Source organism: Lutra lutra, chromosome 18 (assembly GCF_902655055.1).
Source record: "Lutra lutra chromosome 18, mLutLut1.2, whole genome shotgun sequence".
NCBI classification, from domain to species: domain Eukaryota; kingdom Metazoa; phylum Chordata; class Mammalia; order Carnivora; family Mustelidae; genus Lutra; species Lutra lutra.
In genome coordinates this window covers 31,574,507-31,592,002 of record NC_062295.1, presented here as the reverse complement: position 1 = coordinate 31,592,002, position 17,496 = coordinate 31,574,507, and the positions used below count along the sequence as shown (strand labels likewise).

At 54.6% G+C, this 17,496-nt stretch overlaps 1 protein-coding gene across 7 annotated transcripts; it reads left to right on the top strand.

Moving 5' to 3' along the window:
- The first annotated feature begins 819 nt into the window (after positions 1-819).
- On the top strand, positions 820-15,565 carry SSC4D (scavenger receptor cysteine rich family member with 4 domains). 7 transcript variants are annotated; one of them, XM_047714137.1, is made up of 13 exons: positions 842-922; positions 2,689-2,843; positions 5,561-5,759; positions 7,353-7,388; positions 7,657-7,962; positions 8,480-8,524; positions 8,630-8,707; positions 9,485-9,799; positions 11,182-11,259; positions 11,828-11,902; positions 12,014-12,325; positions 13,322-13,399; positions 14,021-15,565. In XM_047714137.1, the coding sequence occupies exons 3-13, from the start codon at positions 5,594-5,596 to the stop codon at positions 14,335-14,337; spliced, it is 1,806 nt and encodes a 601-aa protein (XP_047570093.1). In that variant the 5' UTR covers positions 842-922; positions 2,689-2,843; positions 5,561-5,593; the 3' UTR covers positions 14,338-15,565. The 7 variants fall into 7 exon arrangements, with proteins under 7 accessions (XP_047570095.1, XP_047570093.1, XP_047570097.1 ...); XM_047714139.1 differs by lacking the exon at positions 2,689-2,843 and having other exon boundaries at positions 820-922; XM_047714138.1 differs by lacking the exon at positions 842-922 and having other exon boundaries at positions 2,522-2,713.
- Positions 15,566-17,496: the final 1,931 nt, after the last annotated feature.

Genomic DNA, 17,496 nt, shown 5'->3' with positions numbered 1-17,496 from the left:
GTAGAACACTATCATAGGAGGAAGGATCGTTTAGAAAATGATCATTTGGGGGCACCTGGGTGGCACAGTCGGTTGAGCATCCTACTCTTGGTTTTTGGCTCTGGTCCAGATATCAGCATTGTGAGATCAAGCCTGGTGTCTAGGGCTCTGTGCTCAGCAGCCAAGTCTGCTTGAGATTCTACCTTTGCTCTCTCTCTCTCTCTCTCAAATAAATAAATACAATATTTTTTAAAAACCTGGAAATAGGGGCAACTGGGTGGCTCAGTGGGTTAAAGCCTCTGCCTTCGGCTCAGGTCATGATCCCAGGTTCCTGGAATGAGCCTCACATCGGGCTTTCTGCTCAGCGGGGAACCTGCTTCCCTTCCTCTTTCTGTCTGCCTCTCTACCTACTTGTGATCTCTGTCTGTCAAATAAATAAATAAAATCTATTCAAAAGAAAGAAAGAAAGAAAGAAATACCTGGAAATATATGTTCAACCTCTAGGTGATAGGATGTTTTGAAAATCTACAGTACTTAAAAAAAAAAAAGTCACGTGTTCTTTTAACTGAGCCAGCCAGGTGCCCCACTTTTATGGATTTATCCATTTAATTTCATTTTTAAAGACTTATTTATTTATTTAACAGGGAGAGAGGACCACAGGGAGTACAGCAGAGGGAGAGGGAGAAGCAAGCTCCCCACTGAGCAGGGAGCCTGACGTGGGGCTCAATTCTAGAACCCTGAGACCATGACCAGAACCAAAGGCAGATGCGTAACTGACTGAGCCACCCAGACACCCCCAGAGCTCCTATTCTAACTAAAACAAGGAATAAAAATCTTCCCTGGGATCTCAGGGCACAGAGGTCACTGGTGACCTTAGGAAGAGTTGCTTCAGCGGAGTGGTGAGCACCGAAGGCAGACCAGAGCAAGCCAGGCCTGGAGAGAGGTAAGCAGGTGGACATGCGTGTGCGTGCAGCATTTTTGTGGAGTCTGGCTGTGATGGGGAGGAGAAGGATGGCGCACCGGCTGCAGGAGGGGGGCCCGCGGTGTCTCCTGGCTGCACTCATGCCAATGCTTGCCTACTCCGATCTCCCTGCTAGAAAGAACTTGCTGATGAACCGTGAGGAGCTCAGGCAACGGGCAGCCTCTAGTTCCAGCACCTTCTAAGGCTAGAGCATCAGAGCCAAGGTGTCACTCCTGGGGCATCCTCCAGCCAGGGACAGACACGAAAACTAGGGCCTGACCATTTCTACCCTGAGGACCTACCAACCACAGGTTGAAAGGGTTTTCTGTCACTTGCTTTTCTTTTCTTTTTTTTTTTTAAGATTTTATTTATTTATTTGACAGACAGAGATCACAAGTAGGCAGAGCAGCAGTGCAGAGAGAGGGTGGGGGAAGCAGGCTCCCTGCTGAGCAGAGAGCCTGATGCAGGGCTTCATCCCAGGACCCTGAGACCATGACCTGAGCCAAAGGCAGAGGCTTTAACCCACTGAGCCACCTAGGAGCCGCTGTCACTTGCTTTTCATGACAGAGACCAGAGGATGCTCAGATGCCCTGTGTGAAGCATCCAGTTGGGAAAGAGCAGCTGAATATGGGGGAGAAGATGCACAGATGGAGAGAGGGAGGTCCTTGATGAGGCAGAAGGACCGGGGTCTGGACTGCGGGGGAGCCGTTTGGTCAGGCCAGGGGAGGAAGAAAGAGCCAGGAGGGAAGGAGGGCTGGGTGCAGACACACGAGGGCGAATAGATTTGGGAGCAGGGTGACGGCAGACCTCCCTGCAGAGAGTTTTCTCTTTCTCTGAGAGATGGGAAGCAGGATCAGGCCCCAGAGCCAGGAAATTAAGCCCTTCCTGGAGCCTGGGCTGTGTTTCCGTTTTCCTCTCTTAGCCTCGTCTTCCCACCTGCAGGATAAACGGTTTGAACGAAACCCCTGATCCCCAAACACGTTTGATCCCCAGGAGCTTTTCAGAAGTACACTTTTGGGGGACCCTATCTGTGAATGTCCATAGCAGAATGGTGGGGGCAGGAATTTGTATATATTTTTAAGGAGCCCCCCGCTTCCCCGGGGCGGATGTGGGTGCACAGCCAGGTTGGGGAAGTGCCCTGCGGGGGCGCTCTGGCTTTGAGAGTTTGTGGTTCAGGAGGGAAGGTGTACAGTTCCAGCAAAGCATTATGGAAGCCTCAAGCTATAGAAGCCACATGCCTGTTCCCGTCACCGATAACTAGAAAAGCCTCAAAGCTCAAAAGGCACCAGGAGTCAAGGGACTAACAGGAAGGCAAAACGAGCAGCGAGATCAGAGGCCCTACCTGCATGGAGAGCCCACCGCACACACTCTGGGGCCATGTTTCCAACCCCACCGCAGGACGTGGGTCAGGGCTCGATGGAGGGGACTCCCTGGGGCAACCGGAGTCAGGGCTGGATCAGGCCTGTTGCAGGAGCTCAGGGACGCTTGGCTGAGCTGCCTTTCTGAAACCCGAGCCCTGGGGTAGGAGGAAGGGGAAGGAGGGGCTGCCTGGCCCTGAGAGTCCACGCCTGTCCCCCCACCCCGGAGCTCCTCCTCTGCCTGGGTGCCCCTTCTCTGGGGCTGCTCCAGACCGTGCGGGTCACCTCCACTCTCCCTTTGCCTCCCTCTGCCCCCGAGGTCGGGTGGGGACAGGCTGGGGCCACCAGCCAGCTCCATGGACGGGGACTTTGCCTCTGCTCACCTTCCAGCTCTGGAAAGAAAAGAAGAAAAAAGGTCTGTGTTGATTTGCTTTTGGGGGATCCTTCCCCCTCCTAAACTCCTGGGGGCAGAAAAAGTGATTTGAAATTTGACCTTGGAAAGACTGTGGAAGAGGGGACAGAAAGAGCCTAGACCATTCCCCCAGGTATGAATACTTCACTTTTGCTGGTGTGTGTGTGTGTGTGTGTGTGTGTGTGTGTGTGTATGTGTGTGTGTGTGTGAGAGAGAGAGAGAGAGAGAGAGAGAGAGAGAGAGAATGGCAAGTTTTCTACTGGTCAGACGTGGAATTACCCTTGATGATCTCCCAGGCCCCTTTGGACAGCTTCATTCTATGATTCTGCAGCCCTAAACGTCACTCAGTCATTCAACAAACATTTCTCAAGTACCCACCCTGTGCCAGATGCTGCCGTTGGATAAGATCTTGCCTCTGCCCTCAAAGGTCCACAGAGAGTAGTAACAGTAAAATAGGTACCAAGTGTAGGGTGGGCCGGGCATTGGGCTAAACCTTTTATAAACTTTAGCTCCTTTAACCCAGCAACAATGGTTGGAGCAAAGTGTATTCCTAAGTCCATTTCACAGATGAGGACAGTGAGGGCACACAGCTAGTAGGTGTAGAGATGAGCATTGAGTTATGCTGCCTGCCCCCCCCCCGAAGCTATAAAGGTAAAAGGTGCACTAATAAAGGGAGGGGAGGGAGTGTGAGAGCTTCAGAGAGTCACAGTTCACGGAGGGCAGGGAACAGTTAAGCCTCACTTCCACCTGGGGTCCCGGAGGTGAGGCAGGGCCAGGCCCCGATCACTATGGAGCCCCTCAGCAAAGATTGGCCCATGGCTGCCCCTCCTCCAGTCCTCTACTCCCCATCTCCCAGCTGTTCCCAGGTCAGGCAGAGGGAGGACAAAAGCTGATTATTCCACTGGGGGCTGTCCTGGGCCCCATGAATGGAGCATTGAAAACCCCGTGCCCACATGCAGATAGGTTTTCAGTCCTTCCCCAACCAGACTGTTTGTATGCCAGGACGGAGGCCAAGCCAGGGGGAGAGGGGGGCTCTCTCCCGCTGGGAGGTATCTCCCTCTCAGTACATCTCAGACCCGTCCACTAAACCAGACTCCCATCTCCCCCATACAAACCATCCCACTGCTGTCCAGGCACTGTATCAGACTCCTGCAGAAGGTCTGCCAGGAAGGGGGACATGGGGTCTCACCGGGACGCCACTTACATGGGGCAAATGTTCGCTGAGCACTACACGTCCAATTTATGCACTTTGGGGCTTGTATACCTCGATCCAAAATTTATTTATTTATTTAAGGTTTTGTCCACTCATCTTCTTGAGAGGGGATGGGGAGAGGGACAAGGACACTGCGCTGAGCATAGAGCCTGACGTGGGACTCGATCCCATGACCCTGAGACCAGGACCTGAGCTGAAATCAACAGAGGCTTAACTGACTGAGCTGCCCAGACAACCCCCGCACAAATTTATTTACTTATTTTTAAGTCATCGCTGCACCCAACATGGGGCTCAAACTCATGACCCTGAGATCACAAGTCACGAGCTCTTCCAATTGAGCCAGCCAGGAGCCCCTCCTCAATCCAAAAAAAAATTTTTTTTTAAAGATTTTATTTATTTGTCAGAGAGAGAGAGCAAGAGTGAGCACAGGCAGATAGAATGGCAGGCAGAGGCAGAGGGAGAAGCAGGCTTCCCGCTGAGCAAGGAGCCCGATGTGGGACTCGATCCCAGGACACTGGGATCATGACCTGAGCCGAAGGCAGCCACTCAACCAACTGAGCCACCCAGGCGTCCCCCAAAATTTTTTTTTAAGATTTTTTTTTAATTTATTTATTTGACAGAGATCACAAGCAGGCAGAGAGGCAGGCAGAGAGAGAGGAGGAAGCAGGCTCCCTGCTGAGCAGAGAGCCTGATGCGGGGCTCGATCCCAGGACCCTAAGATCATGACCTGAGCCAAAAGGTAGAGGCTTTAACCTGCTGAGCCACCCAGGCACCCCCTCAATCCAAAACTTAAACAAGCGTCTTCAAGGGCTTCCTACTCCAGAGGGATAGAACATCCCACGTGGCATTTAGTCTCCCACCCCTTCCCCATTTTGGCATATTTGAGAGTCATGGGAACCATGTTTCCTTGATTTCCCCCCCCCTTAATTTGACTCATTTCTTCTTACTTAAATTAACTTTATTATTTACACTTATATATATATTTCAAAGATATTTTTTATTTATTTATCAGAGAGAGACAGAGAGAGTGCACATGCAGGGGGAGTGAGAGAGGGAGAAGCAGGCTCCCCGCTGAGCAGGGAGCCCAAGGCCGGGCTCGATCCCAGGACCCCGGGATCATGACCTGAGCTGAAGGCAGACTCTTAACCGACTGAGCCAAGCGTCCCTTTAAATTAACTCTAAAGAGAAACTTTATATTGCTCCAAGTAAATGGAAAACCAGAAGCCTTTGGCATAAATAGAAAGCACTGTTGAAAGAAAGAAAGAAGAAAAGGAAAAGAATAGAGTAAACATCCTTTTATCACCCACTAAAATTATGTGGATTACCACCCGTGGCACCAACACCGGGCTTTGGGATGTGCTGAGCCCTCTGCAAGACCTCCAGGCCCATGTTGGCCTGGGACCAGGCAACCCTCCAGCTTTGCCTCCTCCCACTTGCTCTCACACACCCTCCACTCCTGCCAGACCTACCTGCTCACTAGAGTCCTGTGCTCTCTCCTGTCCTTTCCAGTGGTCTCCGCCATTGCCCCTGCTCCTGTCTCCACTCAGAATGCCAGATGCAAGCAGAAATGTCACATCCCGCTGAAGCTCTCGCTGGGCCCCTTCCAGCTGGAAGTGACTGGGGATCTTTAATTCCAGATGTTTCAGCTGTGACTTCTCCACCGCCCCTTGATGGGACCCTCCGAAAGGCCATCCCCTGGCTGGATGCTCCCGGAAGCAGAGATGCGAATTGATCCCCAGCGGACAGAGAGGAGCAGGGGTTGGAGGCCAGGAGACAGGAGCAACTCCCCTTTACCCCTACCCCCAGCCCTGTCCTTCCTCCTCCTCTTGCCCCTGGGTGAGTGCCCTCCCCTAACTCCTGACCTGTCCCCTTTCTGGCTCTCGGGTTTTCCCAGCTGTGATTTGTCAGTGAGGTGGTTTCCGAAGTTCTTTCCAGCTGACACTTGTTCAGGGTTGAGTTAAGGGTCCTCATTGGGGAAATGGAGGGCTCAGTGCTGGAGGTGAGGGCTCAGCCTACACAGACTCTGGGCAGGTAGGGGACATTGGAAATAGGGAAGGAGGGACAGGAGTGGGCTCAGCAGTGGCTATTCGAAAGGCAGGGTTGATCCTAGAGATGATCCTAACTTGAGAAAGGAAGAAACTCAGTCTCAGTTTCTTCATCTGTAAAATGGGTACAGTAGTACACACCTCGGAGCACTGTTGTAAGGATTATATGAAGTAACGTACATGAACGTGTCTGGGACCTATAATACCCTGCATGCAAGCGAGGAGCTGTTAGGGGTTTTCCATTTCCCATGCCAGGACAGTTTCCCTGCTTACCTCCCCGCCTCTCAGGCCATGTGCCCAGAATTGTGTGGTGAAGAAGAGTGTGCCCGTCTGGGTTGGAATCCCAGCTCTACTCCCTGTTCACTGTATGGCCTTGAGCGAGTTGCCTAAACTCATGAAACCTGACCTTCCCCATGTGCACAACCCTACCCACCACCTCATACGTCATCTTAGTGGTTTAGTGAGCCAGGCACATAAAATGAGCACAGTGCCTGGTGTATACAGACATGAGGGTTCAAGCAGAAGGTCTTGTATAGGTAAATGTTTTGGGGGATATCCTAATGAATCCCAAAAGCACTTAAGGCAGAGCTAGTGACCATGGCTTGGGGCGGGGGGGGGGCGAAGGGGTGGGGCCGGGAAACACCGAGATGAGACTGGCACAGCCACATCACCAGGCAGAAGGCCCAGAAAGGGGCATGTAGCTGGTGACCAGGGGTTTGGAGGAAACCGAGAGCACTTCTAGCTGAGGGCTCCAGGAAGGCTTCCCGGAGGAGGGGGTTCCAAGCTGTATCTGGAAGGAGCTGCAGGGCTGTAATGAGCAGAACTGTTCAAGCAGAGGACACTGCAGGGTTGAAGACCCAGAGATAAGACTGATGGGATATAAAGAAGTCGGAGGTGGGGGGATGCTGGGGGCCTGGTTGGCTCAGCAGGTATAGCGTGTGACTCTTGATCTCGGGGTTGTGAGTTCCAGCCCCACTTTGGGTCAAGATTACTTAAAAAATTTATAAAAATTTAAATTTCATTTAAAAATATAATTTAAAAAAAAGTCAGGGGAAGCTGGTCAGAAGGTACTAGAAGGCTTTGCAGAGAAAGCTCAGGGTCGGGGACTCCTGCGGGAAATGTGGAGTCTTGCAGTAGAGGGAGATAAAAAGACCCCTGTTTCAGGCAGATCTCTCTGGGGTGACGGGAGATGGGTGAAGCAAGAAGGCCCACTGGGGCAGTCGCGGGGAGAGAGAGGAGAAGCTTGGAGAAGGCAGGGGAAGTGAAGAGGAGGGGGGTGGTGGTAAGGATGGCAGTGGGGAGTTGGGGGGGAGGCTGTGTCCCCAGGGCCAGGAGTCCCGGGGAGGGTGTAGAGGGGCCAATGCTCCTCCTCGTTCTGTTTCAGCCGGTGCCCTACAGCCCGCCCCACTGCCCTTTCCAGGTAGGTGTCTCTGCCCCTCCTGCCCACACCCTGCCCTGCCCCCACATACTCAGAGGCTAAAACAGATCCTCGGGGAGTGATGACTAACCAGCCCACCGTAACTCTAGAGGCCCCCAAATGGATTGCGCTGGTCTCCCCATTGGACCGAGAGGGAGAAATGAGGCCCCAAAGGGACTGATCCTCAGGATCCCACAGCTTCACAGCAAGGTGGGAGTCCTGCCCATCAGGCCCTGCGATCCCTCTGGTGCCAGCTCAACCCTCTCCACAGAGCTGAGGCTGGTGGGGGGCCCGAGCCGTTGCCGGGGGCGCCTGGAGGTCTTGCACAGCAGCTCCTGGGGCAGTGTCTGTGATGATGACTGGGATGTGGTGGATGCCAACGTGGTGTGTCGACAGCTGGGCTGCGGCCTGGCGCTGCCCGTGCCGCGGCCCCTAGCCTTCGGCCAAGGCCGAGGCCCCATCCTGCTGGACAACGTGGAGTGTGGCGGGCAGGAAGCCTCGCTGAGCCAGTGCCGCAGCCAAGGCTGGGGCGTCCACAATTGCTTCCACTACGAAGACGTGGCTGTCCTATGCGATGGTAAGCAGAGACCTGTGGCCAGGGAGGGCAGGCAGCAGGGCTGCAGGCAGGATGAATGAAGGGACTTCCACGCGGGAGGCCACATCAGGGGTGGCATTGGCTAGTCCTGGTTGTCAGCGTCCCAGTGGTCCTTCCGCTTCATGGTGTGATCTTGGCTGAAGGAGAACCAGCGTTCTTGTTTCTGTGTAGGGCTTTGATGGTTCCAGCAGAGGCCTCTCCCATTTTTTAAATCAAACAAGTGGGGTCAGTGCTGGCAGCGAGGTCCATTTGCTGTGGAACTGCAGCAGAAATCTCTGAGAGGCATTGACCTTGAGAGTAAGGGTTCTAGTTTTCCAAGAAAATCACCTGGTGGGCTCATTAAAACACAGACCGTGGGTTTCTGATTCTGCAGGTCTGGGGTGGGGCCTGGAAATTTGCGTTTCCAGTATGTTCTCAAGTAATGGGATGTTGCTCTAAGAAGTCATCTGAAGCTATGGCTTTCTGGACTCAGGGGGCCCCTTCTCCTCTCATACCCCAGGGTTCCTGGCTTTGACCCTTTGTGTGGCCAGAGGCCCTATGGCAGGTACCTTAGGGGTCCATGCCCTGCTGCTCAGACAACCGTGGGTGTGAGGATGAAGAACAGAAAGATCCATGTATCCTCCTCCCTCCCACCCTGCTTCCTTCCCAGAATTCTTGCCCACGCAGCCTCCAACAAGGAAAGTGTTCACGAGTAGGGTGCCCCCTACAACTCCCCAGCATGGGAAAGGTAAGTAAGGGCAACATGGGGGATCACCTGGGCCTTAAGAACCCCAAGGGGAGTCTCCCATATCTACCCTTGATGGTGGGAAGAGAGGGATAACCACTGGGTGAGCTGAGTCATTCCCTCCCCATCCAGCCCCTCGCAGCCCCCCAGGCTGCTCACAGGCTGGAGAGGGAGAGAGGAATCCATTCCCGTGGGATGAGTAAAAATAGCACAAGTTTAGTGAAAGAGCTGAATACCAGAGCTTAATGCGATGGGAAAGTCAGATATGTACAGAAACGTGGGTAATGATGTAGAGCAAGAAAATGGAAAGTGCCCTAAAGGATGGACAGATAAACAGGCAACAAGTCCAGAGGAGGAAGTGGGTCTCATCTATCGGAGATCAAGGAGGGCTTCCTAGAGGAAGAGTTGTTGGCAATGCACCTGGAAAGGTGAGGCGGCTTTCACTGAAGTAGTAAGTGAGGAAACAGCATATGCTATAGGGTTAGGATTGCTTAGAAGCGCATGGACCAGGGCTAGGAAGGTTGGTTTTAGGCAGGAAATGACACACGCAAAGCCAGTCTGTCCCGATCCCACAAACCTCCCCCAATCTGGGACTGTGAGGAGGCAGTGCCCTGGGGTAACTGGGTGAACAGCTCCTCCTTGGTTTTGGGTCCTGGGGCACCATGCACTGTGGGTACGTGCGGGGCCTGAGGCACTGTGGGCGCGTCGGGTCAGGTGCACTGATGGTGAGGGAGGCAGAGCCCTGTGGGAGATGCGCCCTGTCCCCACCCCCCCCACCAGGTGAGGGCAGCGTGCGCCTGGTGGGGGGCACGGGCCCGTGTCAGGGCAGGGTGGAGATCCTGCACGGCGGCCTGTGGGGCACCGTGTGCGACGACGACTGGGGGCTGCCGGATGCTGCCGTGGTCTGCCGCCAGCTGGGCTGTGGGGCCGCCCTGGCCGCCACCACCAACGCCTTCTTCGGCTATGGCACGGGGCACATCCTGCTGGACAACGTACACTGCGAAGGCGGGGAGTCCCGCCTGGCAGCCTGCCTAAGCCTGGGCTGGGGTGTGCATAACTGCGGCCACCATGAGGACGCCGGCGCGCTCTGCGCAGGTGCGGACTGGGCGCGGGGGCGGACTCCGGGCGGGGACCGGGACGGGGACGGGGCGGGCCGGGGGAAGGCTGGGGTCGAGGTGCCTCAATGCTCCCTGGTGCTTTCCAGGAAGACTCCGAAATTACCTTTAATGTCCGTCTCAGTACTGCTCTAGTAGTGCCTCCGTAAGTCTTTGTGGTAGGTTTCACAGTATTGTGCCAGCAATGCTCCAGAATTATCTAGCAGCACCCCAAGAATGCCCCAGGAATTTTCTAGCAATTTCTAGGTACTCTTCATGGAATACTAAAGAGTAAAGTAATATTACTCTAGAATTGCACCAGAGAGTGGGTGCCTGGGTGGCTCAGTGGGTTAAGCCGCTGCCTTCAGCCCAGGTCGTGATCTCGGGGTCCTGGGATCGAGTCCCGCATTGGGCTCTCTGCTCAGCGGGGAGCCTGCTTCCCTCTCTCTCTCTCTCTGCCTGCCTCTCCGTCTACTTGCGATCTCTCTCTCTGTCAAATAAATAAATAAAATCTTAAAAAAAAAAAAAAAAGAAGAATTGCACCAGAGATACTCCTGAATTCTCTCACTGTAGTCCAGCGATGTATCCAGATTCTGGATGCTCTTATAATAGCATTATAATACCAGCAATACCACCTGGTCCTTCTCCCATTTTAAGAGTTTTTTGAGGAAATAAGAATAATAGGACCAGGGGCGCCTGAGTGGCTCAGTGGGTTAAGCCTCTGCCTTTGGCTCAGGTCATGATCCCCGGGTCCTGGGATAGAGCCCCCGGTGGGGCTTTCTGCTCAGCAGGGAACCTGCTCCCCGCCCCCCCCCCCCACCTGCCTCTCTGCCTACTTGTGATCTCTATCTGTCAAATAAATAAATAAATAAAATCTTTAAAAAAAAAAAAAAGAATAGGACCAGTAATGGCACTTCACAGCTGTACTCCAGTCTACAAGATACAAATTGTTTGCCCATGTCTCACGGCAAACCAGGGGCCCTCATTCTGGTTTACAGATGGGAGAGCGTAGGCCCCTTGAGGCAAAGCCTGACCCATGTTCATATACCGAACCCGGGCAAAGCCACAGCTAACCTTGCTGCCCAGTCTCCAGCATGACCCTTGCTCTTTCTAGTCCTATTTTGTCTTTAATATGGGAGTGAATCTTGTTTTGCAAGCTCCTTATAAACAGTGGAATGTACAACAGGGCACCCCAAGTAAATTACATACACGGTCAAGCAGGGCAGACCTCCTTGGACCCCAGGGGGGTTGAGCCCCACTGGGCTTTTTACTGGAAGTAAAATCTTTTGTCTTCTCCAGGGACACCCTCCCATTCTCCCCTGACAGCCCAAGGCTGACCAGGAACCTTGGCCTCTGACCCTGCTCCCTTCTCTCCTGCTCTAGTGCTGGGCCTCCCGACTCTCACAGTACTACCACCCTTGGCCACAAGAGAGGACTGGGCCTGGCACACGGAGCCAGAAGGTAAGGAGCCCAGCCTTCCAGGCTGGAATGGTAGGGGCAAGGTAGGCAGGGCTGGGAATTAGAAAGGCTGTTCTGGATCTACTAGAAGGGGGCCCTGGCACCCCGACCAGGTCTTTTGGCCAGATGGTGAAGAGGTGGGTGAGAGAACGAGGAGCAGATGAAGCAAGGATGAAATCCAGAGCTCTGGAAAGTTCAGCAAGGTGGGAGGAGACAGTAAGGGATTGCTTTGAAGCTCTGAGGTAACATTTGGGTGGGTGCTGAGGTTGGCAATGGAGTGGCCTTGAGAGGGTTGAGCTGAAGGTCGAACGCAGGCTGCCTGCACATTTGGAATTTGGTCTGGAACTATCATTAGGATCGAAATTAGGATAATGCCTGGAAATAGGATTCTGTTCATTCCAGTTAAGTTTCCCAAGCACCACAGATGACCGACATGGCGACACTAGGATTGAAGCTGTGTGGGGTACAGGTGTGGTGCAGCCGGGGGATCTCGTAGGCATCCCTGTGCCCTGCTGCAGGCCAGAAGGCCTCTTTGTCCCCTTCAAGTGCTCTAGATACCCTGTCTCTGCAGCTACAGGAGTTGGTGCCCTGCCTTCCAGGGAGATGGCACTGTTCACCACCGCTACCTGGGCCGCGGGGAAGAAAAGTAAGTGGCAGGGCCAGGGTTCTGGGGAAGGTGGGCGACGGTGGGGCTGGGGCTCTGGAAGCCAGAGGCCGCAGCCCAGCCCCTATGCCCGCGGGCCTGTGCGCCCCGCAGGCGGGCGGCTGCGGCTGGTGGGCGGCCCGGGCCCGTGCCGCGGCCGCGTGGAGGTGATGTACGCCGGGGGCTGGGGTACCGTGTGCGACGATGACTGGGACTTCGCGGATGCACGCGTGGCCTGCCGCGAGGCGGGTTGTGGGCCTGCGTTGGGCGCCACCGGCCTGGGCCACTTCGGCTACGGGCGCGGCCCGGTGCTGCTGGACAACGTGGGCTGCGCCGGAACGGAGGCCCGCCTGAGCGACTGCTTTCACCTGGGCTGGGGTCAGCACAACTGCGGCCACCACGAAGACGCCGGGGCGCTCTGCTCAGGTAAGGCCGCCGCGGGACCGAGCAGAGGCACGTACTTCGGCGCGGGCGGGGCCGCGCAGCACGGCCTCCGCGGAATGGGCGGGGCCGCGCGCAGGCGCGTACTGCAGCGCAGGCGGGACTAGGCGGGCTGTAGAGAATGGGCGTGGGTCAGGCGTGGGGACTCTCTGCGGCACGGCAGCGTGAGCGGGACCGGAGAGGACGCGCGCACTGCGCAGAGGGAGGCGGAGCCCGACCATGGACGCGCTCTGCGGCTGCGCGGCGCGGGCGGAGCCGGGAAGGGAGCGCCCTCTGCAGTGGGAGTGGGGTGGGGCTTGGTGAGGGCGTGCGCTCTGCGGCAGGGAGGGGCGGGCCGGAGGTGAGAGGCGGGAAGCCCCGGACAAAGTCTGGAAATCTGTGTTAAGGCAGGGGCCGCGGTACTTTGGCTCTGCTGAGTCAAGGGCCCACAAAGCTCTAGTAAGCAGAGAGAGTTCATCAGCCTTCTGGGAGCAAGCGTCTGACCTTCGGGAGGAATCAGTGGAAAGGGGTGTTTGTAGAGTCTGACCTATTTTTAAATGCTTCTGTTCATTGATTGGGGTGGAAATTGATAACTTCACCCTCCTTTGGTGCTCTGGGCCTAATAGCTTTGGCCGCAAAGGGGTAGCTTCAAAGGCTTCTGCTTTGGGTCCCAGGGTAAAAGAAAAACAATTCTCATTTATTGATTTGAGAGAGAGAGAGCATGAGCAGGGGGGGAACGGGCAGAGGGGAGAGAGAGTGGGGAGACCCACCACGACCCTGAGATCCTGACCCCAGTGGAAACCGAGAGTCCGACTGAGCCTCCCAGGCGGCCCAGCAAACCCCATTTCTGATCCAAGTGGCAGAGAGCAGTTGTCCTTCAGGACTTTTCTCTACCCCTAAATCAGGCTTCCCTTGGGAGGCCGGGAGGTAACCTGGCCTCAAGGAACGTGTTCCCTAATGTGATGGCCACCTCTTTCTTTTTCTTTGTCCTTGCTGAGCCAGGCCCAGAGGAGCTAGGACTGCAAGTCCAGCAGGATAGTTCTGAGACCACCCGGGTACCCACTCCTCGGCCAAGGGACGGTAGGTGCTCACAGCCCTAAAGATGGAAGTAGAGGCATCAGGATAGGAAGGGCCAGAATCCAGGGAGAGCATAGCCTGAGGTTACACAGCTCAACAGATTTGCACCAGGTTTGATAATCTTTGTTCTGGGCTAGTCTCTGTTTTCATTAATAGGGATATGGTGTCCAAAAAGAGGTAGGGGGGTTTCAAGGGAGCGATCTTCAGGATTCCTAGGGACAGGAACCAAAATAAGGGAATGTGGCTCCTTCCTGAAGAGAGAAATGAAAGGATTCACTTTTAAACCTGTGAGTGAGTGGAGATGATGACCTTCAGGGGACACAATCTCAGTCTCCAGAGAGCAGCGCTGGGGCTAAGGGTCTGGGATTATGAACAGAGGACTAAGAACAGACATGGAGCACTCGGGATGTGCACAGCACCCCACAAAGGCTTGGGCATGCTCTTCCAGTCCAGAGACTGAGTCTGGACTGCTGCCCATCCTATTTTAATCTGATTTGTCTGCCGTTATCCATCAGCCCCTAGAGCAATGCTGTGTCTCAGACCACCACCATTTGCCTCTTCTGTCTACCCCTTCATGGCCTGGCATGGGCCAGCCCCTGCAAGCCCTGATCCTTGTCTCCACAGGGCACCTGCGTCTGGTCAATGGAGCCCATCAATGTGAGGGGCGTGTAGAACTCTTCCTAGGGCAACGGTGGGGCACTGTTTGCGATGACGCCTGGGACCTGCGGGCAGCCACTGTCCTGTGCCGCCAGCTGGGCTGTGGCCAGGCCCTGGCAGCTCCCGGCGAGGCCCACTTTGGCCAAGGCCGAGGCCCTATCCTCCTGGACAATGTCAAATGCCGAGGGGATGAGAGTACTCTTCTGCTCTGTTCTCACATACGCTGGGATGCCCACAACTGTGACCACAGTGAGGATGCCAGTGTCCTGTGCCGGTCATTGTGACCCAGCCCGTTCTGCAGACCATCTCTTCTGGGAGCCTGCTGTGGCTTCTCCCTCTTCCTCCAGGAAGCCCTCCTCCTGTGACAACTTCAGTTCACCCTACCCTTTCCTCCTCTTGCCTGGGAGAGAACCCACTCAGACAGTGTGGTCCTGCCTGGAGGAGCCTAGAGCCTGACTCTACCCATCAACCTTCTTTGTGACCTCACCTGTCATCAACTACCATGGGCCCGGTTCAGTGAGAGCTCCCATTTTCTGCACAGCCAAAACATAAAATGGGGGGAAGGGAATGACTTAACTCTCTTCTTTGGTGGGGCTCCTGTTATAGCATCTTCCTGGACCCTGGTCCAGGAGGCTCAGGGGCTCTCTGTAAATGGGGTATCTCCCTTACCCCCACCCATATTGGGATTCTCCAAGAAGAGGGAAGGCAAGAGAGGCCCACAGCTCTTACCTTTGACTGTCTGGGGCTGCAGAAGAACCCCGGTCATTGCCCTGGCCTTCTCCAAGAGGGCCCAGACTCAGATGGTGCTTGGCTGGACAAGGGGACTGGAGGGGCCAAAGCAGGGACAGTGGCCCCTCCGAGCAGCTGGAACCAGCATCTCTGATTTATGCTGCCCCCACCACAGAGCCCCCACTTTGCAGCAGCAAAGAACCCTGGGGGCCTGTAGCCACCTGTTCATAGGTGCCAAGTCAATAAAGCATTGTCCCCCCCCGCCCCATCTTTTAACTTGTGGGCACAAGTGCATCATTTGTAGCAGCAGGAAAGACTGGTTAGGACTCTGGAGAAAACTGGCTTGGGAATGGAGGGTAGTTCAAAAGCATCTTAGGAGAGCTCTCAGCAGGCCCCCACATCTTGGAAATGCTGACTCATGATACAAGGCCTGGGAGGCCCCATAGGGTCTCAGAGCCCATCTCTGCCTTTCTTTTGCATGTAGAGAAATTTTTCCACTGAAGGGAAAGGGTCTGCTCCAAGACACATTGCAAGATGGGCAGGGTCACAAGAAGCAAAACTCGAGAAGAGGCAGGGAGATAAGAGCAGAACAGCACTGGGGCATTCCCAGGGCCTGCTCCTGGGGCAGCTCACCCAGAGCTCCAGGGGCAGAGAGAAGTGGGGGATCTTGCCAGAGCCCCTCTCAGGCTCAGAGTGAGTAAAAGCAACTCTCGTGGTCAAGCCTCTGTCTTCCATGCCTGGCCTGCAGGCTCTCTGCTTTCGCGTGGCTGCTGTACCCTGTTATCATAAACGAAGTGGCTTAAAACAACACAAATGTATTATCCTATAAAGCTTCCCCCCCACTAAGGTTTTATTTATTTGAGAGAGTGAGCGGGGAGAAGAGCAGATGGGGAGGGAGAAGCAGACTCCTCGCCCACTGTGGAGACCCACTCAGGGCTCAGTTGCAGGACCCTGAGACCATGACCTGAGCTGAAACCAAGAGTCGGATGCTCAGCCGATGGCTACCCAGGCACCCCATCCTATAGTTTCTTAGGTCACCAGTCGAAGTGGGTCTTCTTGCGCTAAGCTAAAGGTATGGGCAGGTCGGTGTCCTTTCAGGAGAATCTATTTCCTTAACTTTCCAGGCTGTCCACATCCCATACCCGCTCCGGACCTCCTTGCAGCCAGCAAGTAAGTGCATCGCTCCGACCTCTGCTTCCATCACCTCATCTCCTTTCCTGATGCTTCTGCCTCCCTCTTCCATCCTCTGAAGCCCATTGTGGTTATGGGAGGCCCTGGACCATCCAGGAGACTCCCCCATCTCAAAGTCTTTAACTTAATCCCGTCTGCAAAATCTCTTTAGCCCTGTAAAGTAACCCATTCGGGAGCTCCAGGGATTAGGACAGGGGCATCTTGGGGGCAGGAGAGATGGGGGAGGGCATTATTCTGCCTCCCACAGGCTCCAGACTGGGTCCTGGCTCCCAGCCAAGGAGCGAGGCAGACACTTGAGCTCCACAGTCCATCAGCACTTGGCAGGAATGGCTTTGTCTCCATTTGTCAGGGAGCTCTGAGACCCACTGTGTCATTGGAAGGATGAGGACCCAAGCAATTGACTCAGGGAGTCCGGGCAGAGGGACGGAGACCCTCCTGCCAGCCTGAAACCCCCAGAGCTGAGTGCATGCCCCGCGCTCAGATTTCTGCTCCCCCTCTCTGGCCACACCCACATTCAGGTGTGCCACTCCCTCGTCCTGAGAAGTATCACAGCTTCCCATCCCTGGACCCCTCTCTCCCATCTAAACAAACTGCTTTCGTTGACATTCTGTCAACCCTCAAAGCAGCCCTGTGGAAGCATTATCGTTCTTTTTTTTTTTTTAAGATTTTATTTATTCATTTGAGAGAAAGAGCGAGCATGAGTTGGGGGAGGAGCAGAGGGAGAGGGAGAAGCAGGCTTCTTGCTGAGCAGGGAGTCTGATGCATGGCTGGATCCCAGGAACCCAGGATCATGACCTGAGCCAAAGGCAGATGCTTAACAACTGAACCACCCAGGCGCCCCTGGCCTATGGGGTTTATCTAAGACCTGTTTTCCACCCAGTTATCAAGGCTAGCACTGTTATGACTCTGTCGTAGGTCCTTTTTTTTTTTTTTTAAAGATTTTATTTATTTATTTGACAGAGATCACAAGTAGGCAGAGAGGCAGTCCGGGTGCGGGGGTGGGGGCCCCCCACTGAGCAGAGAGCCCGATGCTCTCCCAGGACCCTGGGATCATGACCTGAGCCAAAGGCAGAGGCTTTTACCCACTGAGACACCCAGGCGCCCCTGTTGTGGGTCCTTTTTAATATTCTGTGGGGTCAGGGCCTGCTGACTGGGAGCACACAGGTAAAAAAGACAGTGCTTATGCTCTGGGGAAACTCACATAATAATCGCTTGCTGACTTGCTGTCCCTGAGTAGGACAGGCTTTCCCGAAACTCAGCCTGTCCCACTCAGAACTTTTGTCACCTGTACCTAAACCTGAGTTTCCCTGTTCGGTAAGTAACACTACCAATCACTAGCTTAAGCCGGGAACCTGGGTGTTATCCCCAGCAATCCCCACCCCCCAAAACTAATTAGTTACCAAACGCTACTAATTCTATCTCCCAAACCTTGCTAGAATCTGCTTACTTCTCTCCATCCCACATTTCTCACCCCAGCTTCTTCACTGGCTCCCTATCTCCAGCCCGTTCCCCACACCACAAGA

Coding starts and splice junctions, on each gene's coding strand:
- SSC4D (XM_047714139.1), top strand. CDS start 5,594: ATGGGACCCTCCGAAAGGCCATCCCCTGGCTGGATGCTCCCGGAAGCA. Junction 5,760..7,352: donor CCTCCTCCTCTTGCCCCTGG/GTGAGTGCCCTC, acceptor GTTCTGTTTCAG/CCGGTGCCCTACAGCCCGCC. Junction 9,800..11,181: donor CGCCGGCGCGCTCTGCGCAG/GTGCGGACTGGG, acceptor CTCCTGCTCTAG/TGCTGGGCCTCCCGACTCTC.